General features: G+C 38.7%; 1 protein-coding gene across 1 annotated transcript in view; it reads left to right on the forward strand.

Moving 5' to 3' along the window:
* Nucleotides 1–23,704, forward strand: part of prex2 (phosphatidylinositol-3,4,5-trisphosphate-dependent Rac exchange factor 2) — a 131,685-nt gene that overhangs the window by 96,404 nt on the left and 11,577 nt on the right. The window contains exons 34-38 of the mRNA XM_030123560.1: nt 3,583–3,685; nt 3,857–4,000; nt 4,151–4,265; nt 20,339–20,405; nt 21,635–21,825. Coding sequence (XP_029979420.1) covers nt 3,583–3,685; nt 3,857–4,000; nt 4,151–4,265; nt 20,339–20,405; nt 21,635–21,825 — 620 coding nt within the window. The remainder of the gene's footprint in view (nt 1–3,582; nt 3,686–3,856; nt 4,001–4,150; nt 4,266–20,338; nt 20,406–21,634; nt 21,826–23,704) is intronic.

Genomic DNA, 23,704 nt, shown 5'->3' on the forward strand with positions numbered 1-23,704 from the left:
AAAGGTCTATAAGTCTTTATCAAGTCTGAAACTTAACTCAGGTATAAACAGATGAATCTGCTCTTTGAAAAACTGTATTTCCACATCACCTCATGGCACAAAACCTGATATTATTAAGATGAGGTATTGAGATTTAGTTTCTATTTCTGTCTCCTCTCCCTAGGAATAGGAGATACAGGCGAAGTTTCTGAAGTGTATTTTTTTTGGATGACCATCTATTTAGGTTACAGAGGTGTACGGCTGTCTCCCTGCCATGGTGATGTCTCTCTCTCTCTCATTCTCTGTCTCTGTGTGTCTCTTTCTTAAGACATTTCCCTTTCAAGTGTCCCCGTGGAACAAAACAGGGTCTTAGCGCCTGCAGGTGATTCCAGTGAAATCTCACCACGCTTGTTTTTAGGGCACCACATGAAAGGCAGCATGAGGCGAGCTGTGGATGCCGTGGATGTGTGTGTTTGTGTTTTTGTGTATATTGAATGAGTGTCAGTGGGAGCGTGCTTATGTGACGCCCTTTGAGATAAACTTGCCCACACACAACAGGCTTCACTTGGCAGGACAGTGGGCTGCACTCAGCACTCACTCACATGTGAGACCATCTCAAATGTGTCTTTAGAATTGGCCCTAATCTTCTTCCACCAGTGCACTGTTTATTCCTGTGCATGAGGCAGGACAAGAGAAACAGAAGAAAGAGAGGGGAAGAGTGCATGACACAGCAGCACAGAGCATCACAATCCCAAACATTCAAACCATTCTGGGTGGATGTTTGAAGAAGAGACAGGCTTAGATGAGCTGTATGTAGTATTTCAACTTTCAAATATTAAACATTTTGCAATGGCTACAGCCACAGTACTGTGGCACAAAATATTGGTTCGTCTATTGCCACAGATCCAATCAAATGTTAGCATTTGTACAAGAGCCAATAATGGATGCTGTTCCTGGACACATTATCTTCTTGTTGCCACAGTACTGTGATGATATATGGAAGAAACGACGAATTAGTGATAGTATATAGTATAGAATAGGAAATATTGTTCTTAATACTCTATATGTTGTTTTATGGTGTTCTTTGCTCTGTGCAGTCAGTGAGATTGAAGCTGGAGAAGGTGGGTGGAGCTACATGTTAGATGTGCTGCGTGACTTTTCAGTTCTGTGTCAGTTCTGTATTGAGTCCTGTGCTCCAAATTCTGCACTCTGAACATTGTCCCAGTGGCAGATTTATATGAATGTCAGATGTACCTAGTTTTGACCAAATAAAAAGAAAGTGATGAGATGGGATGAGAACCACGAAGAGACAACTATAGTCAAAAGAAAATAACAAAGTGGTAAATGTTAGAAACACTGTTGTTTTTACTGCTGGACACAGCTGTAAATGAAAAAAATGGAGTTTGATACTGAAATCGCAGTGTTTCTTCTACATCAGTGAGTTTGATTGGATTAGATTACATTACATTAGATAGAACTTTACTGATCCTTTGGGTAGAGCTCTCAGGAAATTAAGGTTCCAAAAGCAGCACAACACCGAATATACACCCAAGAAATACCACAAGAAGAAAGAAATTAAAAAAAAAACAATACAATATTAACTATAAAAAACAATCTATGAAAAAAAGTAGTGAAAACATTGCAGCTGCACATTGGACAGCACTAGTAGAGACAAGTGGCAAAGTACTAAATAATAATAATAATGATAAAATGAAGGTGTAAAGTTATTATGTGATGTTATTACAGTATCTTTGTTAAATTGCTGTTTGTTGATCCATGGTTCAGACAAATTTTAATAATAATTTTAATAATAATTTGTGATTTTATTGTGGTTGTTTTCTGTCTAAAATCAGAACCATAATGTAAACTATCATTTGAGCATGTGAAGATTTTAAGACACAGCGTTACTTTGACTGACTGTCAAAATAACGGGCACTGAGTTTTAATTAGAAGGATTAAACGTACTGATATCAGTGAGTGATACAGTTTGTGGATACATACTGTTGTGTTGATTCGTTGGTGGTTTTGGTAGACATAAGTGGGTTCTGGTCGGGACTTCCTCCTGCTGTTGATATTTTGGAAAAGCAGATGTAAAAACAGACAAAGGAGTGAGCGTACAGACTCATGGGTGTGCTTCCTGACATATCACCATCACCTCATGACCTTACAAGGATAACTTACTTTAAAGAGATTAAATTCCCTAAAGGTGCACAAAGTGAAACTATTAAACTCCACATTCTCCATTCTGTGTTATCTGTACTAATATATGCTATGAGCCCATTCTCTGCCTCCTGCGGGATTCATTTAATCGGTTTTCTGACTTTGGAGCTTCCTTTTAGTAGTATGTGGTCTAAATGTTATTTCACCACAATGGAATACTCACCTTAACTCAATAATCACAACCCATGCACGTTTTTGTAAATTCTACCTTGGATATATCCTGTATTACCTGTCTATAGCCTTATATGTTGTTCATACTTCTTATAGTACAGTTAGTTTTTTGTATATTTTAGTAGTATTTGTATAATTAACATTTTATCTTTGCAGTTTTTGTATATTGTCAATATTTTTCAGTATTTTGTGTGATATTTTTATACACTCTTTTTGCACTTTAAGTGTTTGCTGCTTAACAGATTTTAATTGTTCCTGTAACAGTAACACAGGGTTCCCACACATCCTGGAAAACCTGGAAAGTGATTGACTAATTTTCCAGTCATGGAAAACATATGGAAAACAAGAAAAGCACTCAGAGAGCGCAGACCTCTGCCAAGGCAGATCAGCGGGCCCCCGTGGCCCCCACCCCCACCCCCGATCACCACCAAAGTTTAAACATTTCTTCCTTGTGCCAGTATCAACATTTCCTGAAAATTTCATGAAAATTCATCCATAACTTTTTGAGTTATCTTGCTGACAAACAAACAAACAAACATGCACGCATGCGTGCATGCAAACACACAAAGCAAACTGATCACAATACCTCTTGGTGGAGGTAATGAGAAAAAAGGTCAAATGTCCTGGAAATGGTTAAGTTACCCTGGCAATTTATTTATTTCCCCCCTGCCTTGTGACCTTGTGTGCCTAAACTGAGATGAAACAAAGGAAATTGTTTTTCAGTGATTTATTGAAAATTATACAAATATTTTAGAGGAAGTGCAGGAGAAAAAGTTAGAGAGAAGAGAAAGTTGAGTTTGGAAATGCACAATTGAACATTGTAACTCCAGTTTGTCAGGCTAATGAAATGTTATGCTGTAATCTGTTGGTGTGTTTGCATTATTCTATGATGCATTTATCATAGTTATTTTTCAGAGAGAAATTATAGTCGTAGACTGCACATCAAATGTCTGAGTAATAAACATAGAAACAAGCTGGGTGAAGAATGAGGGGGACCAGGGAATGAATTAGTGTATGACATGATAACTTGTCTCTGTAGCGGCTGAAAATGTCTTGGAAAAGTCCTGGAAAAAAAATTTCAGGGTAAGAGTGGGAACCTTGTAACAGTGACAATAAAATTCTATTCTATTCTATTCTATTCTATTCTATTCTATTCTATTCTATTCTATTCTATTCTATTCTCTTACTGGTATGTGTTTTCTCTGTATGTAGACTGATGAGCAGGCCATGTTGGAGGACACTCAGGTGGCTCTTATTGACCTGGAGAAGGTCACGTTCTACTTCCAGCAGTTTGAAGGAGAGCCACTAGTGGCCAGTATGTATTTTTTATTGCACAATTGACAATGTATTTACATTATGATTATTATTATTAGTCGTAGTAGTAGTAGTAATAGTAGTAGTAGTATTCATATTATTAGTAGTATTAGTATTGATATTAATGCATTATATTAGCATCATACTGAATCATCTCTCTCTTCTCCTGCAGACATGCCCATTTCATACCAGGTTGAAGGCACTCGCCAGGCCTTGAAGGTTTGCTTCTATTTGGAGAGTTTCTACTTTTCTCAGCTGCCTCACAGGCTGAAAAACGGAGGAGGCATCAAAATATACCCAGTGCTGTTCACACAAGGTACAGTAAAGCTCATGACAGAACTCATAGCCTGGATGTTTCACAGAAATGAAAAGCACTTCACACAGGATATTAAACACAGGTGGATAGATGTGCTGTGTATACTACCTAACACTGTACCTTTCATTCTGTTGTTTGACCATTCTAAAGCGCTGGAGAGTATGGAAGGGTACTACTACAGAGACAACGTGTCAGTGGAGGAGTACCAGGCTCAAATCAATGCTGCTTCATTGGATAAGGTCAAACAATACTACAAGAGACTGAGGTATGTTACAAATGACAGAAAAAAGTACCTGCAAATTTTACCTTGAGGCTACACACCTGATGTGATATAGCATTTATGTAGATCTAATACAGTAAATCAAACAGCCTCCAATTCAGTGGACCTAGAGTCTCTACGCCCAGCAGGGCCTCAAGGTGATTGGCTGAGGGAGTCACAGCAGGAATATTTTATGATTGGTTGCAAACACACACAGCAGGACAGGAGTGATTGGATGAGAATACCCAGTGTGTCACCGGCGCTGATGTAGTGCTCCGCTACAGCTGCTGAACTCAGTTACCTCGCACCCCATCGGCTTGCTGCACACACGAGACCCTCTATGATTGGACAGGCGTAGGAAATTTAATGAGGTGGAAACGGATACGGAGAAACAGACACTTCTGGGAGTAGAAACTAAGAGGTTGTCTTTATTTAATCTCCTGGATGTATGAGTAAGCGTCACAGCTATAAGTGGACACTATCTGAATATCAACATTGCTTCAGATTAGACTCTACCTTAGTAACTGAGTCTGTGAGTGCCTTTGAATGCGTGACACACATTATGTATGCATACTTAGAAGGTCTGTCTGATTAAGAAATACGATGCGGCTTCCTATACATGTCCTATATCGAAGTCAGTGCAGATGTGTTTGAATAAAGACACGGATATAAGTGGTGCGTTTATACAGACACTTGATCTGCAGTTAACATCTGATAATTGGGCACTCAGTTATCGCAGATCGAAACCTTTTCTTTTTTCCGGAATAAAATGGTCTGCAGTTACCACATAGACTGTGCAGGGTTCCCGCAGTGTCTTAAAAAGTCTTAAAAGTTTTAATTTACAAATCTGCATTTAATACCTTGAAAAAGTCTTTAAAAGGTATTAAATTTGATATGGTAGGTTCTTAAGTTATGTTGCCATAAACTGGTTAGCTGTGTTGTGTTTAAATGTTTCTGGGAAACATGCAAACTCTCTGGAAAAAATCAAAATCTTACCAAGTATATTTTATTAATTTCTAGTCAAAATATCTCATCACACTTAAAATAAGACAGTAGCACCTAAAGAGTAACTTTTCAGAGAGATATAAGAACGTATTTTCAGACAATAGATCTTGAAAATCTTATTTTAATAAATCTTACCAAGATAATTTTCACTTGTTTCATTGACAGATTTTTTTTTGCTTAATTCAGGCTCACTGAAAAGTTACTCTTAAGGTGATTATGTCTTATTTTAAGTATGATGAGATATTTTGACTAGAAATGAGAAAAATACACTTGGTAAGATTTTGATTTTTCCAGAGAGTTTGTACATTTCCCAGAAACATTTAAACACAATACAGCCAACAAGTTTATGGCAACATAACTTAAGAACCTACCATATCAAATTTAATACCTTTCAAAGACTTTTTCAAGGTATTAAATGCAGATTTGTAAATTCAAGACTTTTAAGACTTTTTAAGACGCTGCAGGAACCCTGCACAGTCTATGCTGTAACTGAAGACCATCTCATTCTGGAAAAAAAACAAGATTTCAGTTCATGATAACTAAGTGCTAATTAACAGACATTAACTGCGGATCAAGTGTCTGTATAAACGTACTTTTTTTTTTTTTTTTTTTGCTTAATTCAAGATTATTTTGCTTAATTCAAGCAAAAAAATCTGCCATTGGAACAAGTGAAAATTATCTTGGTAAGATTTCTTGAAATAAGATTTTCAAGATCTATTGTCTAAAAATAAGTTCTTATATCTCACTGAAAAGTTACTCTTTTAGGTGATTATGTCTTTTTTTAAGTGTTATGAGATATTTTGACTAGAAATGAGAAAAATACACATGGTAAGATTTTGATTTTTTGCAGTGCTGTAAAGACAGTAACGTTAGTCCACTCACTTCCACTCGTTCCAACCCAACAATTTATTTTGAAATTAGGAACCAGAAATGATCATAGAACATTCAGCCCAACAGAGTGCAGCTGTTAGGAACTGTAAGGGATGGCTCGCAAGTGAAACATAAGCATGAGGGAGGGAAAATTTAATAATGTCTAGTTGGAGAAAAGATCATCATCTACCTGGTTGATACGAGATTTCCTAAGTAACAATTTTTTTTCCAGGATGGCCGTGAAATAGGCTGTGAAATGGGCATTAAATTCTGTTCTAAGTAGTCTTAAAAAGGTCTGAAAAAGACTTAAATTGAACTTGTAGAAACCTGTAGGAACCCTGCTGTGATACCATCTTTATTAATAGAGAGAATTGTTCATACTGTAGGAACGCTGTTTGAACCCTAGCCAGAGTTTCCTCACTGAATACAACTAACCCATCAGCCACGGTTAAACATCTGCTACCTGATTGTGTGAGTAATTAAGTATTGTGAGTTGTGTGTGGAAATCACAACAAAACTTCATCTTATTTAAGGATGATGTGCTTGGAGGGTTGAATAATTTGCAGCTCGGGCTGTCATGTGCCACATCAGTGCTGATCCTCCACAACAGAACAATAATTTATGAGATTGCTATCCATGGAGAGTTTTTAATTTCTTCGCTGTATTTTGGCTTGATGAGTGGATGGAATTAAGAATTGATTTCTTGGAGCATTTTATGTCCCAAAGCAGACACCAAATCGTGCTGGGTTATTTAATCATTTTGGCGATCTGGCCTTTCTAGCTGTCCTTCCACTGTGTTTTGAAACAATATTGTCTGCTTGATTTTCCCCATCCTTTAAAAGTAGAATATTGACATTTTGTGGCATTTTTTGTTTATTGAGTCTGTGTTTGCAGACTCCATTGTGATGACTTCGTGATTAGTCTCTAAAATGTCACCATTTTAATTAAGATACCACAGGGAGAGCAATATTATGTACATAAATGTGTCTGGGGTCTTCAGCACCTTTCAACATGATATCATTCATCTATGCTTGTTTGTGGTTTATAGGTATAAAACGTGGCTGGAACCTATCCATGTATCTCTAAATGTCCGGTGATTTTGTACAGTATGTGTGAATGTGCAGTGTATATCTCTGCACAGTGTGACCTTTGGAAAAAGAGCCTAATTGAATTGACAGCAGAGGCTCCAGCAGTAACACCAAACAGATGTGTGCTGACAGGCTCGCGAGTGAGGCTGGTGATATGGGGAGCATAAGGGCTGCTGGGGAGGAAAGTGAAAAGGCAGTGCGCTTCAGAAACATAACTAGAAAAGTGAAACTGTTGGAGTTTGCATTTCTCAAGTACTGGTAAAGTAAATAGTTTATTTCAACACCAAAACTGCAGATCATTCAGGCCACATATGAGCCTTTTATACACATTTTATATCTCCGTAGTGTACGGCGGCCGACAAGGGCCAAACACAATTCAACGGCCCAATGGGTCAGAGAAAACAGAAACGATGCAAATTCACAAACTCAAACACAAATCTAAACAAGGTATAAAAAGAGGAACGTGGTGGTGGTTCAGGAAATATTCTGGGTGGGAGCAAAGAAACGTGTTTCTGGTGTAAGCAACCTACTTAAATTCTGCTCACAGTATTACTCCTTGTCCACGTGCAAATACTCACTATAATGAATATAAAGTGCGGAATTGTGTGACAGGGATAATTCATGGTCAGATATATACTTTGTACTGTGTCACTGCCTTATATGTGATGTTCTTTTGGCTCTTTCTTAACAGCAGCTCTTTTATACATCCTACTTAGAAATAAGACTCTTGATGATACTTGAAAGAAAAACCTTTCTACAGATGAATATGGTAGCTTGACCCTGAATGTTTCACTCTGTTAAGACAGTACTGACTCACACACTGACTATGGTATGGTGGCCAACAAGGGCCAAATACATTACAATGGTCCAATGTGTCTCAGTTCAGAGAACACAGCTGCAAGTACAGAAACGATGCAAATTCACAAACTCAAACACAAATCTAAACGAGGTATAAAGAGAGGAATGTGGTGCAAATGAAAAAATGGGCTGCTGCAAGAAACAAAAACAAATGCAAAATCATCAAATGCTCTGCAAATAGAGAAACAATGCAAACCAAGAAAACATCTGCAAACGAAAAACGCTGCATAACCAGTCACTACAACAGAAGTGCTCCAAACCTGCAGGGGGCAGCGTTTATAGACAACAGTCTAGTGTCAAATAGAATCAAATAAAGGTCACATTACCGTGCTACACCGTAACTTCAATTTGCTCCCACTGTAGTTTGAAACACTGTCAGTCAGCTGTTCTCTGTCTCTCTCTCCATCCTGTGTGACTCTGTATTGAGTTGTTCTGCTGACAGCGCCCCCTACAGGTTTGGAGCACTTCCGTTGTAATGACTGGTTATGCAGCATTTTTCGTTTGCAGATGTTTTCTTGGTTTGCCTCGTTTCTCTGTTTGCAGAGCATTTGATGATTATGCATTTGTTTTTGTTTCTTGCAGTAGATTTTTTCATTTGCACCATGTTCCTCTTTTTGTGCCTTGTTTAGATTTGTGTTTGAGCTTGTGAATTTACATCATTTCTGTACTTGCAGCTGTTTTCTCTAACTGAGATGCATTGGGCCATTGCAATCTGTTTGGCCCTTGTTGGCCACCGTACCGTGGTGAGTGAGTGATTGAGTGAGTGAGTGATTGAGTGAGTGAGTGAGTGAGTGAGTGAGTGAGTGAGTGAGTGAGTGAGTGAGTCAGTACTGTCTTAACAGTGGAGTGAAACGTTCAGGGTCGAGCTATCATATTCATCTGTAGAAAGGTTTTTCTTTTAAGTATCATCAAGAGTCTTATTTCTAAGTACAATGTATACAAGAGCTGCTGTTAAGAAAGAGCCAACAGAACATCACATATAAGGCAGTGACACAGTACAAAGTATATATCTGACCATGAATTATCCCTGTCACACAATTGTGCACTTTATATTCATTATAGTGAGTCTTTGCATGTGGACAAGGAGTAATACTGTGAGCAGAATTTAAGTAGGTTGCTTACACCAGAAACACGTTTCTTTGCTCCCACCCAGAATATTTCCTGAATCAGTTGTAGTAAGGTAAATAGTCCCAGCTGGTTTTCAGCCGTCATTGAATACAGTGTCATTTTCTGTGTAATATTACCAGTAGTTTTCTTTTCCTGGCTGCCATGTGTCTCTCGGCTGACCACAGACCAGGCTGTGATGTCACTCCTCTCCCTATTGCAGTGTTCCAACCTCAGGCACCTCGTTATCCTTGGAGCCCAGCCACAGCAGTGTTGGGTTAAAGCCACACTATGGGCTGAAGGCCGAGGCTGACTGACAGACAGAAACAGCACCGCACATGCAACACTGAACTGAGTGAACTGACTGAACTACAAGGTTAAGATTCTCAAAGGTTTTCATGTCATCGCAGACCAAAAAAGACCACAAACCATGTTAGATGTGTCACCATAGACACGTATTGTTGTTCAGGAGTTGCATTTAATTTTCTAACGATAACATTGCATGTAGGAACAGAATAGTGAATGGTTTATGTAATATTTTTGAATTGGCCTCTATCTTTATGTTGTGGAACACTAGGGGTGTTAAAAAATATCGGTTCTCCAATATATTGCGATATTTCATTTGACGATACTGTATTGATATTTTTAGGTATTTATTCAAATCCAGATATGGCGGAGGTTCCTCTTTGTTTTTTGGTTTTCTTTATTGTTTTTATCTTATTTAATATAATTTAACACTATTTTATTAAATAATGGTGTCTTGATGCATCCTAAAAGCACTTTTTACTGTCTGAGAGGCAGATGTTTGTTCCTTTGTTTGGATTGCGTAAAAATAATGTTCTGATGTTAGTTATGAACTAATAGAATATGAATATTTGAGCAGGATCTTAAACTGTAATGTCTGTAAAATATAATTTAAGTTTTAACACAGGAACATTTTGTGATATAGCATTAGATCCTGTTGTGATCAAATAAAAATGTGTTTAGTATTTGTGCATATTTCTGTTGAAATTCATTTCTTCCAGGAAAAAAATCTTAAAAAAAAAAACAAAAACCCAAATCCAATAAACAATTGCTTTTTAACAGTATAATGATATATCGTGATATATATCGTATTGTGATTCTAGAATTGTGATTTGTATTGTATTGCTGGATTCTTGCCAATACACATCCTTATGGAACACTGGAATTATATAAAAACATTGTGGATAGGTGTTTTATGCTTGGGTACACATTTGTTTTCTTGTGAATTAATGAAAATAGGACCAATGGTGCTGTATCTCACTGGCAGGTTCTATCAAGAATCAATAACAACTTGAATTTGTGAGGTTGTCAGGTTCTGCTGCTGTGTTAGAGTCCTGTGGCGTCGATGCAGGAGATCAATCTTCCAATAGAAGTGGGTGGTAAATTCACTGGAGGAGAACTCAATAAATGAAATGAATGTCCATATATGACTACTTATCAGTGCTTAATAGTAACTATAGTGATATCTGTAACCATTTCCATGTTATAAACCATCAAAATATGGCCCATTATAAGCAAAGACAATTTTTTTTTTATATTTCAAAAATTTGTCAAAGATTCCAAACTCCAAATTTCTCAAGACTGTTCACAACTTTGTAGGCAGTGTCCCGAGGAAGCTACATTAAAAAATTTTGAAATGAGTCTGACCAGTAGTTTCTGAGAAGAAGATTGTTGAAATGTAGACATTGGTGACCTTGATTTTGACCCTTCAAGGTCACTCAAGGTCAAAGGTCATGAACACAAATGAAAGTCCATATATGACTTCCATCAGTGCTCAGTATTAACTATACTGAACAAAAATATAAATGCACCACTTTTGTTTTTGCTCCCATTTTTCATGAGCTGAACTCAAAGATCTAAAACTTTTTCTGTGTACACACAAGGTTTATTTCTCTCAAATATTGTTCACAAATCTGTCTAAATTTGTGTTAGTGAACACTTCTTCTTTGCTGAGATAATCCATCCACCTCACAGGTGTGGCATATCAAGATGCTGATTAGACAGCATGATTTTTGCACAGGTGTGCCTTAGGCTGGCCACAATAAAAGGCCACTCCAAAATGTGCAGTTTTATCACACAGCACAATACCACAGATGTCACAAGTTTTGAGGGAATATGCAATTGGCATGCTGACTTCAGGAATCTCCACCAGAGCTTTTGCCTGTGAGTTGAATGTTCATTTCTCTACCATAAGCCATCTCCAAAGCTGTTTCAGAGAATTCATGAAGAAGACTGTGCGAGGAAAATGGTGGTCACACCAAATACTGACTGGTTTTCTGACCCCCCTGGACCACCCAATACAGTAAAAGTGCACATTTTAGAGTGGCCTTTTATTGTGGCCAGCCTAAGGCACACCTGTGCAATAATCATGCTGTCTAATCAGCATCTTGATATGCCACACCTGTGAGGTGGATGGATTATCTCAGCAAAGGACAAAGGAGAAGTGCTCACTAACACAGATTTAGACAAATTTATGAACAATATTTGAGAGAAATAGGCCTTTTGTGTACATAGAAAAAGTTTTAGATCTTTGAGTTCAGCTCATGAAAAATGGGAGCAAAAACAAAAGTGGTGTGTTTATATTTTTGTTCAGTGTATGTTAATATCTCTGACCATTTTCATTTTATAAGCCATCAAAATATGGCCCATTATAAGGCAAATTGTTAATATTCAAAAATCAACATTTCTCAAAACTGTGAACAAGCTTTGTAGACATTGTCCCAAGGAACCTACATATGAAATTTGAAATGAATGTTTGTTCACAATTTGAGCTAAAAAGCTAATAAGTGCAAATGGATTAGTTTTGTTAAATTAATTTGGTCACTTGATTGCTATTTCGTAACTGCAACCTAAATTATCACTACTATTAAATTGTGACTATTATCTATTGCTGATTGTTGTTTGTTATGTTCTGTATGACAAAATGTTAAATAACTAATAAAAACCAAAAAAAAAAAAAAACCCAAAAAAGCTAAAAAGTGCTTCCTTTAAATTTGTCTATGCTTCTTCTTTAACACTCTTGCCAGCGTACATTGTGGGTATTCTCCTATTTCAGAGCAGTCATGTTTGGTAAATTATACCACTGTAAGAGTTAGCAGAAAATGCCTGTTTGTGGCTTACACTTTCCCAACCCACATCAAGATACAGTATGATCTGAGTAAACTCGATGTCTGTTGAAGTCACTCAAGTCAAATCATAAACTCAAAGGACAAATCACAAGCACATGCCCAGTTCCACAGGAGTTAGTGGCGTATAGAGCCAGATCACGCACTCACGTTTTCAAGCATTAATAAACCATCTCAGCCGACATGTGCATTTAAGTAGAAGAGTTTTGAAAGCCCTGACATGTACCAAAGTGACAGATTCCCTCGTCATAACCTCGTTTTACCCACAAATGTCCTGCAGGTTTCTTATCATGAAAGAGCTGGAACACATTGATTTGGTCAAGGGGATAAAGTCATTTTCTTTATTTTTTTTCAGTCACAAATTGTGAGGTAATTGTGAAAGTTTTCATTATTTTCTTTTTTCCTCTTTGGTGCTAAGGGGGAAAATAAATATCAGAAATAGACAGGGTGGAATATACTCTACACAGAAAGTATCTTTTCCGTTAGGACTCTGATAGAACGGAGAAGTGGAAATTGAAAGGGGAATATAGATCGCCAGAGCAGGTTGGAGGGATGGGGAGAAAAGGGGATGAGGGGTTGTTGAGGAGGTGGGGTGGGGGGGGGGGCGTCGAAGAGAGCAGAGCTGAAAACAGAGGCAGAACAGAGCGAGTAAATGTATTCATTTAGACTGAGACATTATTGGGGAGCATTGGTCCAACTCCTTTGGCTCTTATTGACAGCAGGTTTCAGGTTGGAATTAGGTTTCTTTCTTGTACGTCTACTTTGTAAAGATTTAAAGCACATGATATGTATACAGTTTTGTAATGGGAATACCTCTACTTATTTATGCTGCACAATTTTCTGCTGTAGGGAATTGTACATATGCACGTATATTAGTGTAACAGGTGTAACATGTCAGTCTGAGCATGTTTAAACCACAAAGACCCAAACAGCCACCGATGACCAAAATCTGGTGTAAAATGTTTAACTAGAAGCACTCGGAGAGCGCAGACCTCCGCCAAGGCTGATCAGTGGCCCCCCCCGTGGGCCCCCCACCCCCGATCACCACCAAAATTTAATAATTTCTTCCTTATCCCACTTCCAACAAACCCTGAAAATTTCATCCAAATCTGTCCATAACTTTTTGAGTTATGTTGCACACTAACAATCAGTGCCCCCCCCGGATCACCACCAAAATTTAATCATTTCTTCCTTATCCCATTTCCAACAAACCCTGAAAATTTCATCCAAATCGGTCCATAACTTTTTGAGTTATGTTGCACACTAACGGACAGACAAACAAACAAACAGACAGACAAACAAACAAACCCTGGCAAAAACATAACCTCCTTGGCGGAGGTAATAACTGTTGATCCACTAGTCCCATCAATACATGTAAATAATTAGTGTAAAATGCAGTTTGTCATCTTTTCATTGTCATCAGATATGACCCATTTCTACATTCAGAGGCTCCATAGTGAACGTGGAAACACCATCATCTTCTACAACATTGATTTGCCAGTAGAACCATGAAGTTGGATCAATGACAGTGGATGGAGACACTTGTTTTATGTTCAGTTAATGATATATTTTGATGAAAAAGTCACCTTTTTCTTCAGTTTCCTCTGTTTCTGATATAATAACCCTCAACTTTAATCTGAGATGTTATGAGCATCTACACGATCAGTAAATTAAACACAGAAAAATAATAGCCTGGCCAGCCATCTGGTTTTCTCAGTGTATTCAGTACTAAGAAAACAGTCTGGAATTGGACCAGTTACTGTGAAATATGCCCTATCTATTCTATACCGAACCAATTGCAACTCTTGGGGGGCAGGTGTTTCGCAATGTGTCATCTTTTTGTCGTGAATCAAAGTCAGTTCTAATTCTGCAAATCTCTTTAAAACTGTGGTTGGTTGTTTACTTGATAGAAAAATAAGGATTGAATTTCAAATTACACCCTGGATTCTTAAGTTTTTTGACAAAAGTGTCACGTCCGTCTTATCTGCAATTGGCTTACTCAGCGCCTGTTAGCTCTGCCTTCATATTTGGGTTCAAGCCCCGCGGTTCCAGACTGATTTTTCATTGAGAAAGACAGATGGCTGGTCAGGCTAGGAAAATAACTAATTTTCGCAGAAAAATGCAAAATCAGAGGGTAATAATTTTTTATCTATTTAATTGGCATTTTTTAGTTGAACACATACAAATCACAAATTCATTAAATGTACACAGCAGATCCCCTCATTCCCCCCTTGCCCCACCCCCACCCCATGATCCCAGATCCTCTAAAGGAAAAGAGAACACAAAATACAGAGTGTTATGATAAAGAAGTAATAATAGAACAAAGTACAATATCCAACTAGAATGACAGTAATGAAAATAAATAAATAAATACATAAAAAAAATAGTTAAATAAATAAAATAAAATGAAAAATAAATTAATTAATTAAGAAAAAAAAAGGGGAAATGAAATAAATAAACACAGCATTGGTTTAAGTTACCAGTCTTCACCTAAATATGTAGAAATATACAGATATACTCTACTAGTCCCAGTTTATCACATCGGTATTGTTGCCTAAATAAGTCAGAAAAGAGTATAATATTATAACAAATATTGATAAAGCACTTAAGAAAGGTAGAAAAAAGAGGAAAAATACATTTGGGAACTGCCACAGAAGTAGCACTGGGTCTTTGTGGGTTAAGGAAGTATAGTAGAAGTAAGTGTTGCAAAGCCTGAAAACTTGGACTGTATGCAACAAGCTTTTCCTCTAATTGAATGCATTTGGCAATAGCAGGGAAATGTTTGGCACAAAGCAGTTGTAAAATATCCACATCTCATAGTGTACGTGTCCCTTTGATAAAAACAGCTGATTTATGGCCATATTAAAATACTGCTCTATCTTAGAAATGCTACATAATGATAAGCTCCTGGCCAGCAGGCTATTGTATTTCATATTTTGTTGGTTAAACAGTCACTGGTCAGCTCCACGCACACAGTCCAGCCTCGAAGCCGTTTGTGCTCACGGGTGTTGCTCTTCCTCCAGCTTTAGGGAATTGCTAATCACGCTGCTGCAGTGCAGTTTGTCTTGATTAAGCAAAAATGCCTGATGTTTATTGCAGGTCAGAGCTTCAGTTTCAACAGTAGTAAGCCCCCTCTGTCTTTCCTTTATCTCCGATCCCCTGTGGATGGAGAAGAGATCAATTTCCTCGCTCTTGTTCAGACATGACCCTGTGTGTGGAGTGTGAATATACGAGTTAAATCATCACATTCACATCAACTTGATTATGGACTGAGGCTTTTTAGTGGCATACACATGTATATTCACATGTAGCCACGGTTGCTTCGGATAATCTCTTTTGTTGTTTCAGAATCACCTGAAAATATAATGAGAAAATGGATGAATGTATTTCAGAACAGACCTGAATCCCACCAGCATCAATAGTGCATCACAAATCTGCACTGTGCTCAAACAGCAGAGTTGTTACATATAATTGATTGTATTTCTCTGCCTCCCCGAGGCAACACTATGTAGTGATGATTAATATAGCAGTAGCTATTGCAGCTTCTTCCACATCCTCCATCTGACACGTATTAGTATTGTAAGCTTCTCAAACAATTGTTCCTTGGATTCAAGAGACAGTAATGCAACAACGCAGCTCATGTGCTAAATGTGGGATTTCTTGGATGGCTGCATACTAATCTGAGAAGTACTTTTACTTTTCTATGTAGAATCAATTTGTTCAATGTAAGTTATTACTTTGGATATAAGGTATAATGGATATTATCCTTGCTGTAGCCGGTGCACACATTTTTTCCAAAAAGTGTGCATACTTCTTTCTGTACTTCAACAGCTTTAAAACTGGTGAAAATGTTAGAGTTTGTTCTGGCAAAGGGAGTCCCAATTCACTTGAGCACCGCAGACGTGAGTAAGACTTCGTTCTGCTCCAGCTGATGTGCACTGAACCTCTGTTTACAGAGCCTAGTAAGGCTGAGCACCAGTGGACTGGTTCCATTTATCATTTCTCTTTGATTCTGTGATTTGTCTGTAATGATGACAGCTCTGCATGCACTGAGGCTTCGTATTCTAAAAGGATGCTGACTCAGCTTTCATCAAGTTTGAGAAAAGAAAAAAAGAAAAGAAAAAAACCAATCATGTCTACAATTTAGCATCCACTTCTATGCAGCACCATGCTCGTAAAATTGTTTTTATTCATGCATTTTAATTTGAAGCTGCATACGTGTTCTCAATAATAATGATTAAACTGGCTCTGACACTAAGATGATATTAATACTGAACACTTCTCCAGGGGTCACGGACCTGTTCCTGCTGTATTTGACACTAATGACTTTGAAAATGACCGTGTCGTCCTTGATTTAAACCTGCTCAACCTATGCGATAAAATATATTCACAGAGGTTTATTATCTAGATAAATTTTCTTTTGAACACGGGCAAAACATGCCCTTGCTACTGGTACATGCTTTAAACATCTGCATTAATATCTGGTGCCTTTTCTGGCTTTTCTCAGTGGCATGTGCTTCTATATTACACGGTGCTGACATATAGCTGCTCATAAATATTTTGCTGTAAGTGTAAATGGGAGGGAGTTGTGGGATGAGGAAATGACCTCCAGCACTTTACACTCCCCACCTCAGCGTTGTCAATGCAGAGGCATCAGTGTGTGGCATGTGGGGGCTTCTGGAGGCCTTTATTAGCCCAGAGGCAGCTCTTCAGCCCTGCAGGGGTTTGTGGGGGATTTAATAACGGTGAGTGTCATTCATCATGGCATTGTGAGTGATTTACATGGACCGGTATGCCCTTCTGCAGGGTCACACACGTAGAATGTCATAAATCCCACACACGTTCACATGAAGCCCCGTGATGATCAAAAGGGTGTGAAACTGAATCCTAACCAAAGATATTTAACAACTGGGTTTGCACTTCTTCTCTTCGTAGGTTTTTCAGGGATGATTTTTGTTCCTTTTGTCCTTTTTGAATGGAGGATGTCAAACTAATGTGCTCATTCCCACGCTGCTCCGCTGAAAACATCTGTGCCTCAGATCCCTCCTCATTTCTTTGATGCTCCAGCTGACTACTAATGCTTCTGTGCTGTAAAGCGCCTTATTGTCATGAAGGAAGCAGAAACAAAGAGAATTAAGTATTCTCATAGGTCCAGTAAAATACAACCAGTTGAACGCAGAGCAGGTCATCTCTGGCCTGCAGCCAATTCCTCCATTAGGGCTTCGTGTAAAAACCTTTTGGCTGGATGTGCATCTGTGCTTGGTGTGGGTTTAGTTATTTCAGAGTGCTACAAACAGCCCCCACTCATAGCTTTGTAAGTTTCTACTAAAGACAAAAAAATATTCTAGAACAAGATTAACATGGACCTGTTCATGGTGATATTCTGTTGTTACAAATTGTGTTATTAGATGGATGAATGTTTTACTGTTAATGTTCTTGAAAGGGGGAAATAAAGTGGAGATGTTGTTATTTTTTAACCTTTATGCTGGAGAGGGAGTATGTCAGAAAAAAAATGATAACAAGCCTATACAGAGGATACATGGGCCCACAATGTCTTCTCATTAAAATGAGACAGCTGGAGTTGAGGCTCTTTGAGACCAAAGAGGCTAAACCTGAGAGCCACTACAGAAGGGAAAAGAAGTAATAGACACCCAGAGGATTTAACCCATATACCTAATGTGTATGGTCTGAGCTACACAGAGGGCTGTTTGTACACTGTGTGTGGCCTTAAAAAATCATTTTTCATCCATAATAAATGTTAGCAAGGTTCCTGGTTTCCAAACCTCTGACAAAACATCATCAGCCCAGAAGATTTAGAGCAGGTTTTCTGTAAAACACACATCCCTTGTAGTCTGAGTCCTATTATTTTGTCATTAAAGACCTCCAAGAGAGTCAGCCCTGTTCTTCAAGCAGTGGTTGAATGATATTTTTAGAACAGCCTTTATAGCCAGTGGATAAGATAACCAGTGGGTATGATGACCTTGCTTCTGCTAAGAAGGTCTGCGAGGGAAAGACAAACTGCTTTTATTTTGGCTAAAACTGATTAAACAAATGTGAGCAGATGAAACAGAGTTAGGCCTTTATGCCTCCTCAGACAGATTCTATTATAAACCTTTAAGATAAAAGTCTGAGCAGCCGACCGATAAGCAGGACAAGGGTGAGTGGAGTCACAGTGCACAGAACAGGTAGACAGATAACAGGACATAGGAGCTGGATTAGAAAGTATTTTAGGGGAAGCATTTATAATCAGCTTTCTATTGTGTTTTTGTGTTTATGGTGTAGTGCATTTTATTGCTTCACTTTATCTGCGCTCTGTCACATATGACCTGTTGTGAGAATTATTATCGGGCCCTATTTCATCTACTGCTGCGGTGTGGTTTTTCACAGCATGCAGTCCTTAAACTCCACCTAGATACTACAGATACAATGTGGACACCTGGCGTTAGCTGTAAGTTAAATGAGGAAATTAAATATTTAGGACTCTAAACAGTTGACTCAACAAACCTTCATCGTGTTTATCCCTTAAATAGATCATTCAGCAGTTGCGGCTCAGTGTTTACCAGCTTTTTATTCAAAAGAATTAAGATGGTCTGAAGCACTGCGTGATTCCCAGACTATAGTGAGCATCTTTTGAATGATAAGGCCATCTTGAACCAATTACATGGGCTATTAGTTCCATCTCAACCCTCGGCAAACTCTGCTCGTAGTCATTCAATAGTGCGTGCCGCAAGGTTAAAGGATAATTTTCCAGACATGGATTAAATAACTGGAAACCTTTGACATGGAAAGGTACAACATTGGCAGGCTACGCATCTGTTATCTGGGAATAAATTGTTGTCAATGTTACTCAGTTGATTCCTATTGAAGGAGCTGCACTGCTGCTAATACTTATAGCCTTATATTCTCTGGTCTTGTAATTACAAAAAAAAAAACATTTACGTTCCCAATTCAATTACATGGCCGCAGTAGCCTTAATGAAACTGTTATGGAGGCTTCAGGGCTGCATACAGGAAACGGGGTTGTGCTTCCTACTGTCGCATTCAGGTGGAGTTTTTAGGAATGTCGGTGTGAGCTCTCACTGACATTTCATTTTAGCTTTGCTGGTTTGTAATCACCGTGAAATCTTGAATCAGGGAAGTGTTAACTTTGCCGTGATTAATTAATTTCATTAATATTATGTCAGGCAGAAATTCTCTCAGTCATAATGAATTCCTCCTTGGCCTGATTTTAATCACTTAATAGCAGAGTCAATGCAGATGAATGAGCCCTGCTTCACCCAGTCTTGTAAACAATCTCCTTCCTTCCACCCTGCTGTTGCTGCTTCCCTTAGAACTATATATTTTCAGACGGGTTTACTTGCAATTTTAGTAATATGCGCTATATGGATGACGGTGTATTGTACATTATTATAGCTTCTGGCAAGACGTAATGGAGAATGTGATTTTATTACAGGGGTTTAATGTGGTATAGGATATCTATTTTTAGCGCACTGCTGGAGTACGGAGATTTGATGGAGTCACAGACTGCTGAGTTTGCACCAGTAGCACTCAGTCTCAGATTCATTGCAGCACACATCCCCTCCGTCTCCATAAGGACACCAGTCCAGTGCTGCCCCCAGTGGTGTAAGAGAAAAATAACTCCAAATCAACTGTACTTCATGAATGAATGAGGCAATGACTTTTGGAGTGATGCCCAGGACAAGAGATGCTTAGTCTGTGTTTCTGCTGAGCTGTGCCCAAGTTACTCTCATGATTGATAGTCAGATGGTGGAGCTCCATAATGAGCAGGTGGCCTACTTTTCCCAGAAAGGCAGAAATGGCTTCTGATGACCTAATGGTGCAGGAAAGAGAATGAGTGTGTTGTTCAATCAGTGGACACCAAATAAAAAAAAAAACAGCTTTTGAGTGATTATTCGACTAATATTTTCTGCACTACTTCCCTTCTCCCTGCTGTCCAAACCTCCAGTTCGACTCAGTCCTTATGTAAACTGTTGTTTTCCCCCTAGGGCGTTCTACCTCGATCAGTCCAACATGCCACCCAGCTCTGCACCCAAAGCTGCCCTCATAGATAAGGTAAGAAAAGCTTTAGTGACATCATGGAAAAAACTGAGTGCTCAATTTGATGTTATTGCTGCAGTGTGAAAGTGCTTGCACATGTAGGATGTTTTTACCTAATGCAAAGTCAACTAATGGAATTTAAAGAGCTGCATCACATGCCTATGTAGTTAAAGCATGTGATGTATTAAGATTAGCATCATAAAGGTAATGTTTGTTATGATAACCCATAAAACTGGCTTCAAATAAGGAGTGTAATTATCAGTAGAGCTGAAATAGCAGACATGTTTTGTTAATGGTAAATACACAAAAATTACATCACTACTAATTCTGTACACGCACATCCTCATCATTATATCTAGTCCATGTTATATAACTTCACCTATGTGCAGGTAAACAGTGTGGTTCCACTGCTGCATTTTAAAATCTTGCACAGGTTGCATCTGTCTAAATTGATGATGTTCCCTGGAGTGAACCCCCTTTGTGATCGTTGTGTCCAGAGCTCAGCTTCACTGTCACACATGTTTTGGATGTGCCCCAACATCACTACCTATTGGACTGAAACTTTAGGTTTTTAAGAGCCCACTTCCTCCAGACCCAACAACAATAATGTTTGGTGTGGAACCAACATAAGTGGACCTTAGTAATAATTAAACAGAGTATTGTTTTGAGGTTTGTGACACTACTGGCCAGACGCCTTATTTTGTTAAACTGGAAGAACAGAAGTCCTCAGACTCATCAGGCTCTGTTGAGAGACACTTATATTTGGAGAAAATCAAATTTTTGCTAAAAGACAATGTAAAGTTATTTTACTCAATTTGGCGGCCCTTTATAGATTACTTTAATACTAAGTAAATAACTAATTAAAACTAAGTAATACCCCCTTTTTATGTGTGTGTGTGTACATGTGAGTGCAGATATAGTGTTCTTGTTCTGATATCAATTTCAACTAGAAAAGCACTCGGAGAGCGCAGACCTCCGCCAAGGCAGATCAGCCCCCCCCCCCCAAAAAAAATGTAATCATTTGCTCCTTGTGCCCATATCAATATTTCCTGAAAATTTAATCAAAATCTGTCCTTAACTTTTTGAGTTATCTTGCAAACAGACAAACAAACAAACAGACAAACCCAGATGAAAACAAAACTTTCGCCGTTCCTTGACGAAGGTAATAAAAAGAGTTAAAAAAAAATAAACCAGCATGGGTCCACAGATCCTGCACTAACTCCTCTGCCTTTGTTTCTTCTCAGCTCATGCGGCCCCTTAATGCTCTGGATGAGCTCTACCGTCTGATGGAGAGTTTTATCAGTTGTCGCCGCACAGCTGCCTGTCAGTACACCGCCTGCAGGGCTTCAGGAGTGGGGCTGCTCACCGTGGCCTCTGAACTCTGCTCACGTTTGGGAGCCACACACATTGTAATGTGCAACAGCGGGGTTCACCGGTGAGTGTGAGCTACTATAGATACAACGTACTGTACATTTCTCCCACTCTCCTATAACTCAGCTTCAGTTTAGTTGCATCTCCCCTACAGAACTTATTCTCTTTCTTGTGACAGCTCTCCTGCAGTTATTCTTTTGCATTCGTCTCCTCACCTTTCACCACTTCCCTATGCCCTGTGCTCGTCACAATAGGATCGTCTATTAATATCCATTTCTCAGCATTAATTACCAGCAGGATATTTTAGTTAATAGGACCCATTGTTTCTCACACCAGATTAGTGACTTTTAAGCAGGCATAGCAGTTCACACAGGAAGGAGACAGGTCAATTACCTCCATTCTCATTTTTTTCTATTTATGGCTACCTAATTCACCTGCTGCTGAGGGTGGCATTCATCAACGCATGGGGACAGAAATATCCTGATCGTTTGTCACCGCTGATCCCTAGTTCTAGCGTTCATCTTTCATCTTTTACTCGGCTCTTCCCCCTCACCCACCCACCCGGCTCTCTGATCCCCTCTGTCTTTACCCCTTGACAGTTTCCATATCTTTTTGTCTCAGTCACATGCACATGCTGGCACTCACATGCGTTCATGCATTCACTGGATGTGACTGATGGCTTGATAAAGTGCTGTGGATGGAGCCGCCTGGCTGCCTGAGCTCTAATAGAAAGTTCCTGTCTTTGCAATGACTGCTGCTACTTTATTAACCCACGGCTTGTGCTTGTATATATGTGTGCGAGTGTGTGCAATTATACACACTAGCCACAACTCACCCAGACAGGCAGGTTAAGTGTACCATGACACAGCAGGTGACAGATCCTGCCATATTTAGGATTATTTGTGAACTGGCTTTTCTTCTTAAATACTGTTTTACCCTCCAAAGCTGCCGAATGATGGGAGTCGTCAACTACTCTCATAAGTAGAGCTGCACAATATATCGTTTGAACATATTCATCGCGATGTACGTGTGCGCAATAGTCACATCGCAGGTCCAGCAATGTAGGAGGCAAATGAACTCAGTGTGTTCTCATCTAATTTCAAGGGTATATGACACATGCGGGTGCAGCGATCCACCAATCACAAACGTTCTTCATCAGTTTGGAGTGAGTTGCTGGTAACAACATTGAAAAATGAGCAACGAAAAAGTGAAAATCACCATAAACGAAGACTTGGTGCCAAAAAGAAAAACAACGTCAGTTATCTGGAATTATTTCAGCTACGAGAAAGATTATACTGAAACGCGTGGTCTGTGTTGATAATGCCTTGCATCTGTTGACACAATGAGAGGAAACACAACTAATTAGTTTGACAATTTACATCAGCACCACACAGCTATTACATCCTCCTGAGTATTTTTTCATATCGCAATATATATCGCAGGGTTAAAAAAATCACGTCAGTTTTTTTCCAATATTGTGCAGCCCTACCCATAAGTGCTGCTTTTATCAACAGAATCAATGTCATTTTCTTTGGCAGTCAAGGTTTTGTGCATAACTCCCTTAATGTTGACAGAATACAGATAAAATGTGAATGAACTGATTTCAAAGCTCTGTCTAAATTATTTTCAGAGAGTGTGTATGCATTCCTCTTGTATGCTAAATCTGGTTTAATTGGAAAAACCTATGAAATCAAGCCAGTAGATTAGTAACGTGAAAATTGCATTATCAGTGTGGCAGCCTTCTCAGGCGCTATTGATTGGATTAGTTGGCTTGATGGATGAGTTTTAATAACAGTGAAAGCATGATATTTTGGGGGCATCAGCAGTTTGCAATATACTGCGCTTCTTTCCAGATTTTTTTCGTCTATCATCTCTGCAAAAACAAAAAAACTTTACAAAGGAAAAAGAGTTCACTGTCTGACAGAAAAACTAAAACAACTGCA

The sequence above is a fragment of the Sphaeramia orbicularis genome, chromosome 20, assembly GCF_902148855.1.
Source record: "Sphaeramia orbicularis chromosome 20, fSphaOr1.1, whole genome shotgun sequence".
Classification (NCBI taxonomy): domain Eukaryota; kingdom Metazoa; phylum Chordata; class Actinopteri; order Kurtiformes; family Apogonidae; genus Sphaeramia; species Sphaeramia orbicularis.